Raw genomic sequence first — 18,977 nt, 5'->3', positions numbered from 1 at the left:
AACTTACACATATTTTACCTGCCCTCCAGCGTAAGACTTTTTGTGTCAGTTGAAATTTTTTTCCCAATAGCTTCAAGTCTTGCAACTATCTCTTTTTCCTTCAGACCAGCAGTGTTCCTAAATAATAAAAATAATCAAAAGAAGAAAAACCTCGATCCATACCATGGCATTATAATACTTAAGTTCTTAAAATTTGCATACATATTCTAGCAGGCAAGTCTGGGTCTTTCCTGCTGCAGAGCATTTCTTGCAGCACAGATGTCTGTGCATACTATAGTTATGATATATGATGGTCAATTATTCTTCTTTAAAAGAAATTCCCTGAAAGTAATTTATTTCAGAAAAGCTGTCTGAGCACATAGTTTTGCTGCTATTTATGTAGATGCTCTTGCATGTGCTCTGGATAGTATAAATGGCATTTTGCTGGGGTGGTTGGGAGGCTGTGTGTGCAAAGGCACAGCCGCTGAAAAGCAGTGAATGGAAGTTTTGCTGTATTGCCTCTGCTTTTTCTTGTGTTCATAATTCTCACCTTCTTGAGAGGGATCAAATTTCAAAATCCATTTTGGGGAGGGGGGAACCTTCATCTGTTGTGAACAATACTTCAGTAAGTGCCATGAAGTAATTAAAGTAATAAAACATATCGCTGGTTTAACTAGAACATTGTATTTTTGCATGGCACTGTACAAACACAAATGTGGTAGATACAGGAACCAATTTTGGAGGAAGCCAACATAAGTTTTATACAGAAGTTACAGCACATGTATTCAGTGTACACAATGCTTCATGTATAGCACTGAGTTAGTGAACGTGTATTTTAGATAAACCCTAATATATGTAAACCCCAGTATGTGCAGTATTTTGCACTGGTTGTGCAGGCAAATATAGCAGTGTGTATACAACTATTTTTTTTTTTCTTGTGTTAGATTAAGCTTAAGTATCTGTTAGCAACTCGAGGCATTAATTTCTTCATTCGAGGATCATCCAGTGTTTCTCTTGTGGAGTGCTGTTGGTAACTTTGCAGTTGTCTTTGGCACTTTGTGCAGTTACCCTCTTTCTTTTGGGGGGTGGGGGGGGAGAGGAAGTGATTCCTTGCTGAAAATGAAACCATTTTGGGGGATTCTTGGGGATGTTACAAGTAAATCCTTTATTTATTTATTTTAACCTGGCTGGAGCTAATTTAAAAGGTCATGCTCTAGTGGGCACAGTGTTTATATAGGACTTCCCTTTGACCTGTAAAGGTTTAAGAATAAACTGATCGAAGTACATGCTTTTGGGTTTTGCTCATTTGTTAAAATGAATGGCTAATTTGAATATAGACATTAGAAAAAATTCATTGTGATTAGGCTATTTTATTGACAATAATTTACTCAAGTTGCTTACCTAACCTGGACAAGTTTGAGGGGCTCAGCCTTGACAGCCCAGGTCCCTGAAGTGGGACCACTGCAACGCCTTGGAGTGTCAGCTGCTGCGTAAAGGGATGTCTACAGCAGGTTCTTCTGGCTCCGAAGACTGTTTAAGAAATGTTTAAACCAAACAAAAGGACTAGTTAGGCATCTTCTTACTAAAGAACCTGCTCTATTATGTTTTGTTCAGAATATTATGTACATTAAGAAACCAGTTTAAAGATGCTTCTCTGCTGATTAGCCCTTTAAAGTTCTAAAAAGATTTTTGTCTTTTCGAAAGGTAATCAGAATGTAGCTTAAGCTTTGAAATGTTTTTAAAGCAAAACTGGTTCTGTCTTTTTTTACAGGTGTACCATGTGTTGGAGTGGGGTTGACACCTAGATTATCCCTACTGACAGGTTGAGAGATGTATTATCACCCTTTAAACTTCGGGATGGCTATTGATGTGTGCTCCATTTACAATTAACAAGTATACTTGTCTGTATTCCTGCTATTAGTCATTACGAGTGACATGTAGTTACATCATGGGAACCAAAACATTTCCTTTGAAATAAGAAGTTTTCCTGGAATATAGATGAGTCCTTTTCGGTGGAATGCAGCTCATTTGCCTGGGGCTAATGCACTTGGTAACTCGGGCACATTGCAGGCTTTTTTCTTGCTCTTGCTTCGATGCATTATAAAAAGATAAGGAGGAATGGCAGGTGCCTAAGAAACTCCATGGCTCTGTCTGCTTTAGTGCCTTTTAAGTTCTTTTAGTCGCAGCTTCAGACATAGTTTGAAGCTTTCTTTTCAGCTTTGGATGAAAAGGAAAAAGGTGAGTCATGCAGGTAACTGTGCTTGCTCTGTGCAGTTTCTCATAAACACATTACAGAAGGATAAAAATTATGAAGAGTAAAGCTCTAAGTGACCTGATCTGAACTGGTGTTGCTTTGAGTAGGAGGGATTGGAGCTGCTGAATACCAGAGGTCCCGGCGTAGATTGCTCATTGAGCCTCGGTTTCTGAGGTCGAGGACACACAGTCCCAAAGTACTTTACTTAAAAGACAAGCAAAAAAACTTTCAGCTGAAAAAAATAATAACATGCATTTCTAAATTCTCTTGCATGTGACTCAAGAAGAGGATAAATAGAGATCTGTTCAAATAAAACTTCTTTTTTTTTTGCATCCTAAGTGTTTTTGTACTGTTTGAAGAGTGAAATGGAGCTCTAGAAAAGGATTCAGGGATTGATTTGTTCTTGTTATACTACCAAGAGTAATAAGGAATCTGTAGACTGAACTATGCAGCCAGTCAGTATCCCTCTGTCCTTTAATGGAGATGAATAAATATAATTACTGGCCTGGTAATGCCTGATGTCAATTAAGAAGAAAGGATTGAGTTTGGTTGTGTAATGTGTTTGACTGTTCTGGCTAACCTAAATAAAAGATGTAGCTATTCGAAAGACTTAATTTTCATTAATTGCTCAAGCAGCTGTGTGACTTGACAAACGCAAGAAGAATGAGGTATAAGGATTATGCTATTTCTATGTAAAACCAGATATACTAAAACTGAATGTGCACAAATTACTATTTTTCCTTGTTATCTCCTCTCCTCCAGCCCCCAAGGAACTGAACACATAGTAGTATTATACTATGTGTAGAATTAGGAATAGGATGGATCTTCATAAACCACTGGGAAGGGTTTCTTTTGTCCTTAGAAAACAAAATAAGTATATTTTGAAGTGCACTTTTACCTGGATAGCACAATTAGCTTAGATTGCTAAAAATATTCAGTTCCTATTGGGTTGTGAATCAAATGTGTAGGGCAGACATTTCTGGAGCCCTTTGGGTGGAAGTCCAGCAGAGTCCACTGCAAGAATAGACTTCTGCACCTAAAGTAGAGTGAGTATTTAGAGAATCAGACCGCAGTCTCCAAGAGCCAGAGCGCGTTGGAAGAGAAGCAGTTGCTTGCCTGACCACTGGGTCTGGCATGGTGCTGCGGAGAGCAGTCATGGATGCAACTGATAGCGGTGGTCTTTTAGTCCGCTGCCTTTAAACACGAACCACGTGCGTTGACAGCATCTTAACCCATGTACTGATACTTCAGCGGACTGCCAAAATCGCTCGGATTCTCTGTTCATAGCTAGCTGTAAAAGTAGTAGGCGATTTGCTTTCAAAGGCTATGGCTAATACCGTCTGTAGCGTGTTTCCTGCCTAGCCAGCAGTGATGCGAAGGAGGCAGGTATGTGTTCTGTGAAGCGCATGAGGTAATGGGTGTTATGCAAATAGCTTAACTTGCCAGACAACCCAGGGCTGCTGTTTTGTCCATAAATGTCGATGTAGGGCTTAAGTGTGGGAGGTCTTATCTCTACAGAATTGAATTCTCCCAGGCAAGCAGTTGGACCGTATCACTACAGTGATGCAGTTGGATTACAAGGGTATGTTTACTGTATAAGCAGTTTAGTTCCATTAAAAGGATTGGGGTTTTTCTGTTGATCCTGGGAGAACAACAACTTTATCGTTATTTGGGGCTATATTATTTACTTGAGATTTTGCCCAGCTTTTTGCCACTAACGTCCACAAAGATCATGAAGTGGGTGAGTTTATGTTTCAAGGAGCAGAAGTGGCAGCCTGCTCATGTTTTATAGTATGAACCACTTCAGTTTTGATTGTTCAATGCTATTTAAATTCAGAAACACTGTGAAATGACTGTGAAAAAGGAAGGGGTTTATTTGTCAGCATCTGTGTTTAAAGCCTGTGTAAACAGATTAGAGATGTGTATACTGGAACAGAATAAGACAGCACAGAGATGTATAGATAACTCTCGCTCTCCCCACCTCACACAGCTCATTGCTGGTAGTTGGGCACTCACGGGCTTTTAGGAAGTCTCCCCCGTTTGTTTTCCTTCAGTACAGTTTGCTGTTCAGCCTGTGCCCTGATGAAACCTGAGTGTTCCCCAGTAAAGCAGCATGCATGAGGAGGGAAATGGGGGATGATGCTATGCCTGCCTGCTTTTCTTCGTGTATACAGTTGCATTCAAATGATCAAAGTAGTGCAACTTGTTAACAGTTTACAGCTAAATTCTTTCACTTTCCTCCACTTTTGACTTTTGCACGTTCCTTGTAAGTGCCAGACTCTGTCCTTAACGTGCTGCAACATGGGAGCTGGGAGCCGTAGGAAAAGGCAGTTCAGTAGCAGCTCCTGCCAGTCGCATAAAGCACCTCGACGTAAAACGCCTCCGAAAACGGATGGGTTTGTAGTTGTCCGTAAATGCACGGGCTGTGGGATTTTTGTTGGTGGAAGAGTTTTGGGCTTTAAGTTTTATTTAAAAAGATATTTCAAATGGTCTTACATGCGGTCTGAATTTAAACAAATCTCCGGAAGTCAGAATGCAAAGCCTGACTGATTATCACATGCAGTGTTTTTGCTGGGGTCGCGTATGGATTTGATTTTGATAAAATTCACAATTTTCAAAGACTCAGAGTGCTGAGTGAAAGGGAAGGTAAGTTGGGAACAGGGGGGTGCAAGTCGTTTGATCATACTATCAGTGGGATAATTAATAGTGGCTAATCGGATTTGAGGTCATGTACACAAGCATGCATACATATACTTGCAAATGAGAAAATAATGTCTTGGACGACAGTGGTGGTGAAAAGGTCACGTTTCCAGTTAGATACTGTGACAGAAAGGGCTAATGAAGTATACGAGTATATGTGCAATAAATTCTTAAGTAGGATGAGTGAGAAAGTGTGGTTTGTTTTTTTTATGCAAGACATTGGCGAGGTCAGTAGTGCTGCGCTACAGTCAGTGCTGATGTCATCATTTCAGAAAAGGCACTGCAAAATTAGGGAGAATACAGAAAGCCCCAATGGGCTGCAGGGTGTAGGGAATGAAACGTCACACCCTGGAAGATCAGGAGTTTTGGGTGGGAAGGTTATCAGAAAGGGGGGAGCTGACTTAACTGTGCTGTACAATACTTTGGTGAAAATATGGGTACCATAAAGCCACTCAATCCAATACAGGGATATGCAGCATATAGCACGAACTGAAATGAGAACTGGAAATGAAGAAGAAAGGCACAGTGCTTGAACAGGATGAATAATCATTGACGCTATCTGAATGGAAGTGATTTTTTTGGCAGCAGAGGAGCAGATAGCTTCAGTCAAACATACATGAATGAAAATATGTGGCTTCTACGCTGCAGGAAGTCAGGCTAGATCATCTCATGGGCCTTCCTGGATTTTAACATTAATCTTATTTTAAAAGATAAATAATTCTCAAGTAGAAAAACAGCAATATGTGTCTATGTATATACATATAAATTATCACTCAGTTGTCTATGAGGAAAAACTCTTGTGGAAAATGTCTTGCCTGATCTTAACGTGCTAGGTGCATGGGCTGGCTTCTTGCTGAAGGCTGCTGTGCCCTCTGTTTCCGAGAGGCTTGAAAATTGCCTCTCAGAAAGCAAATATTTGTTTGCATTAGCTTTGTAGCTCTCTCTAGATCTGGGAAAATAAGGTACAGTGTTTCCTAATGTTTCTATTACAATGTGCAAAGCACTTCAGTTATTACGTGTTTTTTCTTTTAAAGAAGCTGGATCGGTGAAAGCCTGGAAAGAATTAGATAATCAGATGAATTTGTACCTGCCCATAAAGCCGAAATACTTTGACATATGATTTGATCATTATGTATTCAGGTTAAGTTTCCCTCCTTTTGATTTCTGCTCCATCTTTGCTGGAAACCTTTCAAGTTTATTACTGCTGTATCAAATCTTGTTTCATCTTTATGACTAAGCTAAGCTTAAATGTGCATCAGCCCATCTTGAGACATTTACATTTTTTTCTCTTGACCTTACAGCGTTGGCTGACGGCTTACAGCTCTCTGTGCTAATGGGTGATAATGCCCACGGCCCAGGGAGCGGCTGATACTGTCCTCCTGCCTTCAACACTGCTGCCATGTATGGAGCTTTTTTTGGAGCATGAGACATAAATTAGGACAGCTGTTTTTTTTTTTCTTTCTTTTTTTCCTTTGTCTTCTCCACTTGTGACCTACTGTGAATTTGGAAATGGGGTACAAAGCTGAGAAACTAGCTCTCCTTTAAATTAATCAAGGACAGTTTTTTGTGCATTCCTAATTCGCTTGCTCATTTAAATTTTCCGATAAGTCAAATATCATTAAATATTCTCTTACCTGACATCTGTAGGTCACTTTAAGACAGGTCAGTGTTAGGAATTCTTCAGAATTTGTCATCTGCATCTCCAAACAAATAATAATCTTCTTTTTAAAGTCTGAAAGCCACTTAAAATAATGGATGGTTTGAATCCTGCTTATAATTTTACATGTTTATGCAATATGCTGCACATCTTTCTGCATTTCACGAGTTTTATCCAATGAGTCTGTTCTAGCTTTTTGATAGCTGCCTGCTCAAGGAAGCTAACACGAAAACTTAGTCATAATTTATTTAATCAGCAGAACAGCTGTTTCACTGCAAACTTTCATTAATAAACTTCAAAGTTTGTCTACATAAATAGAATAATTTTAGCACTAACAGGTTTCTCCATAATCTTCTGTATAGTAGTAATTTTTAAAGTGTAATTATTTTACATAATGTAATGCTATGCAAAACTTGGCCTCATTAAATTAAATGCTCAACAGTCTCAGTTTTAAATTGCCAAGCAAAACGAAGATAAGTATAAACATTTTTTTTAGCAGATAATTTACACCTCATCCAGGTATTGGGGCAGCATGAGGGAAACAGCTGATTAAGTAGTGATAGCAAAGACAGATGAACTGAATGTAAAGTCACTGCTGAGTCTGGTCCCAGGGAAGATTACAAGCGTTTTTAACAATACAAATCAATACACAAGTGAAATATATCTGTGCACGTGGTCTCAATTTAGTTTAAATCCTAAACTTAATTATTTGGATTATCTCAGTACTTTTCCAAGTGAAACCAGCTTGGCTTCACAGCAGTAAATGGAGCGGTGCTGGCAAGGATGTCTATACCTACGAAAGGGGAATATCTTCAAAAGGTTATCAACACAATTATTCTAGTGAAAAATTACACCCTATAACTGATATAGTCATACTGAAAGAAAAGCTGGCTAGGATAAAGAAGAAAAAAAAAAAAACGTTAGCCAAAAAGTAAGATGAGGTTAAATGGTCCATGTGCAGCACAGCAAAGCAGAGGGGGCTGCTGGGGCCCTGTCTGCAGGGGGACCACAGTCCGGTGGGTTTCCACTCTGATATTTAATCTCACTTTTAGCATTGAAAGTGGGTCTCCTCGGCCAGGCTCACTCCTGTTTTGAAGTTGTTCTTGCGGCTTCACATCACGCTGTGCTCGAGACGTGCCCCGTTTGATGGTGGATGTGTTGGGGCTGTGCTGGGTCTTCGGTGCTCAGGGAGGGGTCTGTGCTCTGCTTGTGGGCTGCGAGGGTTTTCCTCCAAGTCCCTCTCTGCATGTAAATGTATGGAGATCACTTGGAGGAGAACGTGGAAATTACTTAGCCTAACAAAGTTCTCCCAGATGAAATCCTTGGATTAACATTCCTTTCCTTGCCAAATCCTGCCTGTAACCGCAAACCCGGTGTGAAGGAGCAGGAGGAGTTTCTGCAGCAGCCACTGAGACACGCGGGCAGCTTTACCCACAGAAATGCATCTCCGGTTATAGGTCATGGTCTTCTGTTATTAATGGGAATGTGAAGTCCCAGCTAACTAACTTCACTGTATGAAGGCAACAGGGTTATCAAGATTGAGGCCCATGCAGGAAAACCTGTGCATTGCTGAATTGCTGTTGAATGAGCCTCAGAGGACCCACCAGTCCTTGGATGTTCAGGACCCACCAGTCCTTGGATATTCAGGCGTTGGTTGGTAGATCATAATTTCACCTAAAAGACTCCTGCATGTTTGCCAGTCTTCTCTGTAGAAGCGTAACGCTGTTCTCCAGGGTTTTCTGTATCTGGGGGTGTGACAAGTTACTGGGGTGGCGTTGCCTGCGTTTCTCCAGGGGGAGAGGATGTTTGTATGGAAAAGAAGCAAATGCAGCAAAACGCCCCATGGCTGATGGTTCTGGGTTGTCCGGTGCCATCTCTTGACTCCAAGTCTTGTTTTTCATGTGAAAGCTCAGCCCACGTTTTGGAAATTTGATGGTTTTGCCATGTTGCCTATAGTCTGATGAAGTAAATTTTGCTCATAAGCTTTCTGCAAAAGAAGTTTGTTCATGATTCCTATCCCTGTTGCCTGCTGGAGTGGCACCCCAGCCATGTGATTTCTTGCTTCTCCTGTCTTTTCCCTGCAAAGTTTCCTGACGCTGTAAGGTTTTAACTAACCTCTGACATGGATTCTGGGTTTGAATTTTGTACCATCTGCTGTTGTCAGATGCTTGCTTCTGTGGTGGTAAGATACAGGCGGCACATGTGAAAACAAAGCATCAGACTGTTTTAACCAATTTTTTAATTTTTTTTTTTTTTACAAGAAAAATGGCAGGATGTTTACCATAAGGGAGTTAATTTTGCTTTAAGTCATTTAAAAACATTTTGCATTTAGGCTATTGATTATTTCCCATATAAATAACTTCTTAATATTTCTGATTACATTTTCTATCTGTAAGAATCTTTATTTGTAGTTTTTTATCTTCTCTCTATTTGAGAAGGGAATTTTTTTGTTGCTGTATGTATTGATAGCATTATATGATCAGGGTAAACCTCCGTCTCCTTTAGATGCCAGGTTGGTTATCGATCTGTGCTCATGACTTGCATTTCTTTGAGGAGTGGGTTTCTTACTTCACAAAATGCTCTTTCAAATGGATAGCTTATGTAGCAAGATTTGCTGGAATATTGATGCAAGAGAAGTTGTTTGTTTCTAAAATTGTTTTCTTTCACTCTAGCAGCTTTTTGCCCTTGTCTGTGACTATTTCATTCTCCTTTAAAAATGATGGAGGAGAAGGGAATGTATTCTTACCTTCTCAGATGTGAGTAATCCACAACATCATTTTAATTGGCAAAAAAAGTTTATAAGCGATCATGTATAATGTGCTCATTCTAGATTGATTGTACCTCCTGGTTGATAAATCAAAAAAAAAATTACTATGAAGAGCTTCTATAATTGTATTAATTAGAGAGATTTATGTCTGGTCTCTGCAAAGCAGTTTATGATACTGTGTACAACTCAACAGCAGCTGGCTTAGGCTGGTGCTGCAGTGACAGACTGACATGGCAGCCCTTGCCATGGGTAAACTCATTCCTGGACAACCAGAGATGATGTACTAATGCTTTGCTGTTCCTCCATTTCCTTTTTCAGACCCTTTTTTATTGTTCCTGGCTAAATTCAGCATTGTGCAATCCTTGAGACGAGCTGTTCGTAGTGGTGCAGGGATTGCTGTGTAACTTTAGACTGTGCGGTGTTGTAAAGTGCCATCTAAAATTAGTGTAGGAATATCTAGAAATAGTTCAATGGGTAGGAAATCTGGTACTGGTACAAAGTGATACTACATATCTGTGTATTGCTTTTCCTTTTCCATTTTATCTTTCAGGCAGAATTTCCTGAATACTTAATTTCTTTAAAACCCTGTCTGTCCTTATTTGTAAATGTGTATGTATATATAGTACTACTGCTGCTTGAGTAGTATCTGGAAAATAATTTTTAGAAATAATTACTCACTCTTCCAACTAAATAGAACTGTTAGCCTCTTTTTTATATTTTACTGTATAATTGCCTTAAGTAGGAGAGAGAGTGGTATTTATGATCAAAGGCCATAAATTGTGACTGTGTACATCTGTGAAGTTTTTTCTGTTGCAGTATAGAGCCACAGGAGCCATAAGAAAGATGGTTCCTGGGGTGTTCGGGTTGCATTCTTACCACTTCAGTAGTATGCTATGTTTAAGCATAACTTTTAAAATTTAGTTATTTGGATTCCAGGAGGTAACAAGACTGCAAGAAGGATTGTGGTCGCTTTTGGTGGAAATACCTTTGATAAGATGTTGTAATGGGTTTCTAAAAACATTGGTAGTGCATTCACTGGAAATGGAATGGAAGAATTCAGTCAGCTGCAGTATGAGAATGCAGAATGCAACAAGAGCTGATGATGGAAAATAATACTCCAGTGTCACATCTGTTTGAGAAAACAATGAAATGCTAAGAAATACAAGGTTTTCAGATGGGATTTTTTGTTTTGATTTCCTTTTTCTTTTTCCTTAGTTATCTTACTGTAATTTCGCTAGCACATTCGGGCTCAGACAGTAGTTAAATCACTTTCTTCAGTACTAAAAGACACATCGTTGTTTGGAGCGTGATAACGGTTTTCATACCAACCTGTCCAAGTATGTTTAACGGTGACAATACTACTGTGATTATCACATGCACACTTAAAGCTGGAAGACCTCTGTTTGAAACTGCATGTTAATTGTGACAAATCCTAATACAAAAGCGCTGGTACGCTCTGCCAAAAATCAATTTCCTGTAGTAAGTCATAGATGAATCAATACAGTTGACCAAGGTAATTGAATTAAGTACATCTGGGTAGGCAAAGCGTTGCAGTCCACAGGTGAAAGCAGGGACTTGCAGTCTGAACCAGCACTGCTGGCTGTCATTGAGTTACTCAGTGATCTTGGGAAAATCACTTAGAGGAGCGTTAGCAGCAGTGCTTCCTTATGCTTGTATGGAAAAATTAACAATGTGGTAGCTATGAAGCTAATTAAAGGTGTAGGGAGGACACATTGGCCATAGCAGTTCCAACCATAAAATACGGTGTATTAGCTGATATAAGAAAAAATGTTTTGAGTTCTAAAACAGGATTAACTTAAACCTTGGCAAGTACTTGAAATATTTTGCTTGGGATTTTGGTAGGCTGTGCTTGTGCTTTCCTAGGGAGGTAGGGCAGCAGCTGAGCGGAGCATCTCGGAGGCAACAGCAGGAGCCGACTTCGTCGCGTGAAGCATTCCCATGCCTGTGCCGGTGTGTGCGCGGATTTGCGTTTCCCATGCAGTTACTGCCTTCTGTCTCCAGGTGCTGTACAACAGTGGCATGTGGGGAGCATCACCTGGTCTGGATGGGTACAGTGCTCTGGTTAATTCCCAGGGAAAGAGCTTGGATGGCATTTGGATTCCCATCAGTTCAACCATGGCCAAAATGGTATTTTCAACGTGTCGGTTATGGGTTTGGGGGATTTCGGAGCCTTTTTCCTATGAAATAGGGCTTTGAATCCGTAATAAATCCCTTTCACTGTACTCTTTCTGTCTTTCTGTCATCATTCAGGGACTGCTGTGTGCCAGCAGCAGACTGCCTGTCATCAGAATGACCTATTTTGAGCTTCGGTCACTTGTACCAATTTCTCAACTAATTTTAGGACAGTTGACCACTAAGCCGTTCTAAAAATGCTGTTTGAACTTTTAATTAGAGGAACACGCACAAATGCAAAGACAAAATTTGCCCTACAAGATAGGTGTCTCTTATTGTAGCTGTTAAGAAAAGCATATGTTGTATATAGTGTTAATTGTTTTCAGTTAATTACATTTTAACATATTCAGTCAATTGGAATAATTAGTATATCTGTCATGCTTTTTATTTGAAGCTGAAAATGCTTGTGGTTGCTAAAGGTCCCAGACAGCCTTATTAGAGTATACAAGTATTTTATAATTTACAGATGGAGAGCAAAAGCATGTTGAGTCAGTGATGACAAGGAGGGAATTTGGAAGTCAGTCATTGCTGATCCTCCTTCGCTCTTATCCCCTTCCCTCGGCGCCAACATGCGTACGCTTCCCCACCAGACACCGAAAGCTCTCACAGATGGAACAAAGGGTTTTCCCACCTTGTAACGAGTTTTAAAAAATGAATGACTGAACTGTCTGTAGAGTTGTTCTTTGATTGCCTTTGAAATATTCTGGTTATTTTTCTGTTTTCCTACCTCTTTTTTCCCCTCTGTTACACGTTTAGGTATTACGTCTATTCAGATTGGAAGGTGTGACAACTCATGACTCGTTCTGCTTGTGTGTGCTAACACCAGGTTCAGTTCTATGCTACTTCAGTTTGAAAGTAAGACCTCCTAATCCCAAAATACAGGAGACCACATCTTTCAAATGGCTAGAATGGTATCTTGTTGCACTGCAAGAAAGCAAACAATTCGTGCTTTAATGTAAATGAAAACATGTTTGTTTTCCTATCTTCCTGTTTAACTTTTAGCTCTAGATTATGCCTCATAGGAGCTCCTGGGTTACTGAATAAGGATAATTGAAGTTGTTTCCCCGCTGTGGAAGGTCCTCTGGGCATTGTGTCTGAGGCACATTTATGATGAGTTGGAGAAAGCCTGAGGCACATTTGAGCAGAGTGGGAGAGAGCCCATGTGCGTGCCGGAGCAGCTGGTGACGTCCACGGGAGGTGGCAAGGCTTGGGGAGAAACAGTGCTGCTGGGAGGCTGAGAGCAGGGCACCTGGAGGGGCTGTGCTTTCTCCTCCTCCAAGCAGTTATGAAGATGGGTTTCCATTTCACCATGGCTGAAATAACATAGGGGTAGTCACAGCAGTGAGAAGCTGTACTTTGGAGAGGAGGAAGGGCGAAGGGATGGTCCCATCTCTCTTCTCTCTGTGCTTCAGTAGGGTTGACGCAGACTCCAGCTGTTAACTACTTCAGAGTGACTTCACCAACTGGCTAGTTCTTCCCAAATACCTAATTATGGGCATCTTTAACAAAGTTTCTTGTAAGATAATACTCGGTAACCACCAAGCTACAAATTCTAGTATGTTAGAGGAAAATACCCTGCTGTGGATCAAACTGCCTACTCAGTCAAGAGCAGCAGCAGCAAGGAACAGGGCATGTGTGTTGACATCTTGGTTGAAACGGTTTCTTTCTGTACCAGTTTTCCAGCATGAGTTGTCTGCGCTGCAGATGTTGGAAGTTTGCATTCCAAGGTGTTTTCCTCAGGTTGGAGTTACATTTTTTGTTGTATGATATAATGCTGATTTGCTAATGAAGAGCCTGTCATTTGTGAAAGAGAAATGCTTGGGAAAGACCCCTTGGGCTTAGAGAAATTGCCTGGGCAGCGGTGGTGGTGCAGTTTGCTTTTAAGAAAGAAAAATTCAGGGGAAAGAAGGTCCAGGTTAACAGTCTGTGGAGGCAACATACCTCATTTACCTGTTAACCTCATTTATATTCTGAGTGTCATGGTTTATTAACAAAAAGTCTTCATCTACTTGTCACAACAAAAATATAAGTTAGAAGTAAAATGCAAAATGATGCAGTAAGATTATTTTGCTGGATGGTTCTCTGAGTGAGTTACCAGGTCCTCTGATTTTGATAGCAAAGCAAATATTTTGTCTGAAATAAATGTCTTAGCATTGACTGTTTTCCATCTCATGTGTGTAAGGATAAATTTTACATTTCTTCCCAAACAATTAACAAAATACTATTTTGAGTATTTGCTCACAAATTCTGAGAAAAACATATTTTCTACCATCAAATCAATATTATGTCCAATTATTAAATCTATTTATTGTCTTGTCTTGTAAAATAAATAATGCTTACATTTAATCCCACGTCAGTGGAGTTACTTCTGACTCTGGTGGTTTGATCGGCTTTCTCCAAGCCATCCGTCGCAGTTCCTCAGCCTTTATTGAGTGGGTGGATAAAATTCCATCTCTTGTATCCACGTTTGTGTTTCCTTACAATGACTTCTGAAGAGGCGAGTGCTGCTTATTTTTCTCCTGTCTGAAAGTTGTAACCGTGGCTCTTTTATCTGCTCATCCCGGGTGATTCTCTATTGCCCCCATAGGAGCTTGAAACATAATTTCAGAAAAATAATTATAAGTTGATGCACGTAGATTGCTGCAAATTAGTACCTTTCTGATTCAGTGACAGTAAACATTACATTCAGCTGATTACTTCCTACACTGCCCCATTAACTTTTATGTCGTTTCCAAAAAGACCAGCTTTACATTTATTTAAATGATTAAAATAGTGAACAAGTGAGGCTACTTCTATCCCTTTTAGTACCTAGATTGAAAGATTGTTCATCGAAACAGTTTTGGGGACAAGTACTGAAAATTTGAACAGTAAATCTAAACAAAATTACTCAGCTAAAATGCGCTGAACTTAGATGGCTTATTTGGCTGAATTTTTAGAGGCACTGATGTGGTTTAACCCAAATCTCACTGACAGTGAATGGGACATGAGGAGTCTGAACAAATCCAGTTCTTTTGAAAATTAACTTTGCTAATCTAATTTTATATTGAGCTTGCATCCTATCTTTTTTTCTTGGTCCTGTTTTTGAACAAATATGCTTTTTTAAAGGAGAATTACTACAGTATGTATTTGGTCCATTTAGGAATGTCTACGTTAGAGAAACTAAGAACTGTGGTGAATTTTAAGTTTTATTCTATCTAAAAGATCATGAATGTTTCAGACTTTTCTTAGTAAAAAGGTTATGGATAAAAATAAAAAGAAATCACTGAAATGTTCAGTGTGAAAGTGCATGCTTCCAATATGCATTTTTGAACAACCAATCTTGAGATTAGGAGGTGACCGGGGTAGATTGACTTCTGGGTGATCTTTTGTGTTCACCTTGGCTATTCAGAGTCCCCGTACATCTGCTTTTGCCCTTTCTCAGAGCTATTTGGCAAATTAAAAAACGTTTTTTTCACTACAGGTTGCTTTCTGTTCTTGAGATTGTTCCTTAATGAGCTCGGATACAATGCAGGTACTGAGGGTAGCTGGCCTTTGTTTATAAATTTAGATAATGTACTTATTAATGCCATTTTAAAGTGCACGAGGTATAAAGTGTGCACATCTTTTTATAGTTATGGATAAAATCTGTAATGTAATTTCATAAGCTTTAATGGAATAACCAAGCCAGCATGTGTACTCATGTTCTGGTCTTTAGGTGTATTAACAAAGTGGCAATAATGCAGGGTTTCTGAGCTCCATCATGCCCTGTTATAGCCATGACTCCAGAAATAATTTGTTCATAAATTTGAACATTTTATAATAGGCAAGGTTATTTTCAAACCACGGACTCAATTGGAGTCAGCGCATACCTTATGGCCGTACTGACTCCTCATTTGCTTACTGCTCCTGTGTCCAGTGGGACTATATTTAACATATAATGAGGCAAACCCCCTTATCTGTATTAAATAGATGTTAATTTTCTACTTCAGCTAAAGTATTTCAAAACACAGCCTGGCATTTCCATTTTCTTAAATACTAGCATTTTGTTTGCAAAAAAGGAAGTCTTTTGATGACCCATGGATTAACAATTACCAAATGTAATATTATATTTATGAAAACATTTCTGCAACTTCCATCTCCCATTGCTTTGCATTATAAACTGTACACAGCTGAAAAGCTTTTATTGTTTGGGGTTTTTTGTGGGGTTTTCTTTTGTTTGTTTGGTTGGTTTTGGTTTTTTTGGTATGAGGACAGTGATGTAACTGAGGTGGGCTTTTTCCTTTTGGACATTTTGAAATTTCACTGCTCAGCTTACCTCTGCAAAATACCTGCTTTTGGTGTGTGCTCTTGGCCACTGAATGAAGGTGTGTTCGTCTGGTGTGTGTAAAAGTCTAGGAATTAGAATTAGTTTAAATAACATTCTTTATTATAACATTACATTGTATTTATCTATTATAACATAGAATAAATTAACATTAATTGAAGAAAAAGAATTCTACACAAATAGTATGCCTTGTATGTCTTCTATGACTTGTGTGAATTATCGGAGCTGTTCATAAGGGAGTCGGCATGTTGGAAAGTGTTTGGGGAGCTCTTTTTTAATGATACGGCGATTAATAACCCAGCTCTGTCCTATAGTGCCATCAGTAAAGATCTTCCACCCCCAGCACCCACAACCACACACCCCCGTGCACCCCAGCCCTCCCACTGGGGAGTTGTTTTGGTGGGGGTAGATACTTAATTCTGTTAGTAAATTAATGTAGTTCTGAATTTTTAAGGTATAATACTAATCCTAATAACACTAATTTAAATAATACTAATTTTAGCACAATAATAATTTTTATATTTGTTTTCTGAAGCAGAAGACCCCCTCACAAATAAATAACTAGGAAGATTTTTTGATTAAAATGATGCTTTTAAGCACCAGTGTCAGTTCCTTCTCCCCTCTTGCTCCGTTCGGGTACGCTTTGCCTCTTTCCAGGCACAGCTCACCCCCGGGAGGACAGCAGGCGGTTGCGTTTGGCACATGTCATTCCTTAGCCTGGCTGGAATCCATCGGGATTGCTGAGAGCAAGATTTGCAACTACCTCTCCTACGCTGGGCTGAGCCGCTGCGGGCTCCGGGGACGGGACCCAGCGCTCCCTCCGCAGCAGCGATGCCCTGAGGTCCTGGGACCCGTCCGGCTGCCGTCACCGCACGCTTCGATCTGACGTGCTTTCGTCCCCTCTGGCAGTTTGATTTTTATTCTTTTTTTCCTCCATGCATATGTGTTTTGGGAGCACCATGGCAGTTGGGAGCCACATCGCCTTGTGTTATGCCGTGCACAAGGCAGACCTTTCCTTCTGCAGGGATGCCAGGCTGGGCTGGAATCAGATCAGTTTCTAACTGCTGGACTGGCTTTGTGTGAGTCTTCTGTGTTTTCCAAATACAATTTTGATACGGTGCAGATTTAAAGTATTGATTTATAAGCTATTACAGCGGAGCACGCTCTGTCAGTTGCTGTTAGAGCAACGGCACATCTAATGCAGTCAGTTCTTGCAGCAGATTTCCCAGCATGCGTAAAGCAGGCTGACCCACCCTTTTATTTTTCTGCGTTAAAAATTGCTTTGTCAGATAAAAGAACTGGGAAGACATTTAGTCACGTTGTGTGTTTTAGACACTGTTTTAATTAAATAGGGGAACAGGAATATCGGCTGCTGGCACTTTATTTTATTTAAAACTTGCTGTCTTTGCCTTTAATGTGAACACCTGGCAGCGAGGTGATGCTGAAGGTGCTGTCTTGTGTGCTGACAACAGATCGCATGGTTGCAGATGCATCTTGCTTGTATTTGCAGACCAGTCTTACTAATTGTGATGCAGTGCTTTGTGCGGTGGATTTATTTGGTGGGATTGCTGAAACCCTTAGGATTTTCTTCTCCCTTCGGGAGAGGTCCGTTCAAAGAATACAGTTGCTCGGTGCATTGGGGAGGATTCGTTGTGTCATTGGTTTTAAATGGAGAGCTGGTAGAATAGACAGGGGGAGACAAGCAGGCGAGGAAGGATGAGAAGCAGGCGTTTCTCAGACCCATTTATAGCAGGAGGGACTGCTTTTCTGAAGCTGTTACTAAACATGATTGTGTTGAGATTACTTAATCCCTTTGTAGTTGAGAGAAAGAATTAATAGCTATTACTTGTTTGCTGTATGCTTGCTACATCATCAGCCACTCGGACGGCTCTCTCTGGATTTCTGACCCCAGGTCCTGTCTAGTGCAGCTGGAGGGATGTTAGATGCTGATGAGACTGCATCTTTAGGAAATTAAACTCATGTGTAAATCTTAGTGGACTTCCTTAACACAGGTATATTTAAAAAAAAACAAAAACAAAGTTTTCCTTTCTCTCATTGCTAGATACAAGAGAATATGGATTACTGAGTCAATATTTTACTATGTCATTCATTTCCCTTGGGACATTTGCAAAAAATAACAATTTTCTGTTTCTCATGGCACCTTCTGTAGAAGCTCCTTAACCAGGTTTACCTCGGTCTGTTCCGATTTTTATTTTAAATTAACACAGATATCTCTGTCTTCTAGCAATGCCTTCACAACCGATTTGCTTTTGGTGACCTCCTTTAGATGTTGTGTCTGAGGCTTTGTCAATAACTGTGGTGTTTCACCATGTTGACAATCGTTACAGCAACTGTGTTGATCGCACTTCCATGAGTGATACTGTCTGCAAACTATTGCCCAAACAGTAGGTCATGCCTATAAAGAATAGGTATTGCTAAAGCAAATACTAACAACTACCTAAAATCATGCATAAATAAAATAACGAACAGTATTGTTGGAACCAGAGTCCTGATATGCACACGGGGGTGAGCACTATCAAGGCTGTAAACTCGAGCGCTCGGAAGTTTGAAAACATGAGAATTAGTGTTCCCTTAGCAACAGTAATTTGCCCCTTTTTTAACATGTATATTAAGATAACTATTTAATTATCTATGGTATTGTTCCCCAGTAACCTTGCTCCTCCACTACAGGGAATGAGTGTGCTCAAAATTTTGATTTGTAGCAAAGAGAGGAAAAAATTAAATAGTTCAGTCCTTCAGCTCTTCTCTGCAGGCTGTTCCTTATCTTCCTGCAGTCCTCTGCCTTTTCACCATACATTTTAAATTCTGCAGGTACCAGCCTTCCCCACTACCTGGTATTGATTTGTTTGGGTTTTTTATATTTTATTGCAAGTATTGATCATTTCACAATTCCTGCCTGCGAGGGAGAAGGTGCCCACTCTTGCCCTGGAGGATCCGTACTGCCTGGATCTGCCTGCGGGAGGTCCATGGTTTCTGCTGCTTTTACTGGAATATACAGGGCATGGCAGATGAAAAGGGTTGGTGGTCCACAGGGTAGAGGGTAAGGGGCTTCCCGAAGCAGCCCCTAGCCTGTCAGGCTGTCTTAGGTTAATACAGTGAACCT

At 40.1% G+C, this 18,977-nt stretch overlaps 1 protein-coding gene across 10 annotated transcripts in view; it reads left to right on the top strand.

Annotated features, from left to right (window-relative positions):
* The window catches only part of TANC2 (tetratricopeptide repeat, ankyrin repeat and coiled-coil containing 2), a 252,991-nt gene that overhangs the window by 71,741 nt on the left and 162,273 nt on the right, over positions 1–18,977 (top strand). Inside the window, exon 1 of one of the 10 annotated variants that reach the window (XM_072886244.1) lies at positions 3,781–3,815. The exons of the other annotated variants lie outside the window; for them this stretch is intronic. Within the exon in view, the coding sequence (XP_072742345.1) occupies positions 3,797–3,815 (19 nt within the window). The 5' untranslated portion in view covers positions 3,781–3,796. Of the gene's footprint in view, positions 1–3,780; positions 3,816–18,977 lie in introns of those variants that run through there. 10 annotated transcript variants of the gene reach the window in all.

This window comes from Ciconia boyciana, chromosome 22, assembly GCF_034638445.1.
Source record: "Ciconia boyciana chromosome 22, ASM3463844v1, whole genome shotgun sequence".
Lineage (NCBI taxonomy): Eukaryota > Metazoa > Chordata > Aves > Ciconiiformes > Ciconiidae > Ciconia > Ciconia boyciana.
Note: the sequence above shows the minus strand (reverse complement) of the source record. Positions and strands in the feature narration are given on the sequence as shown.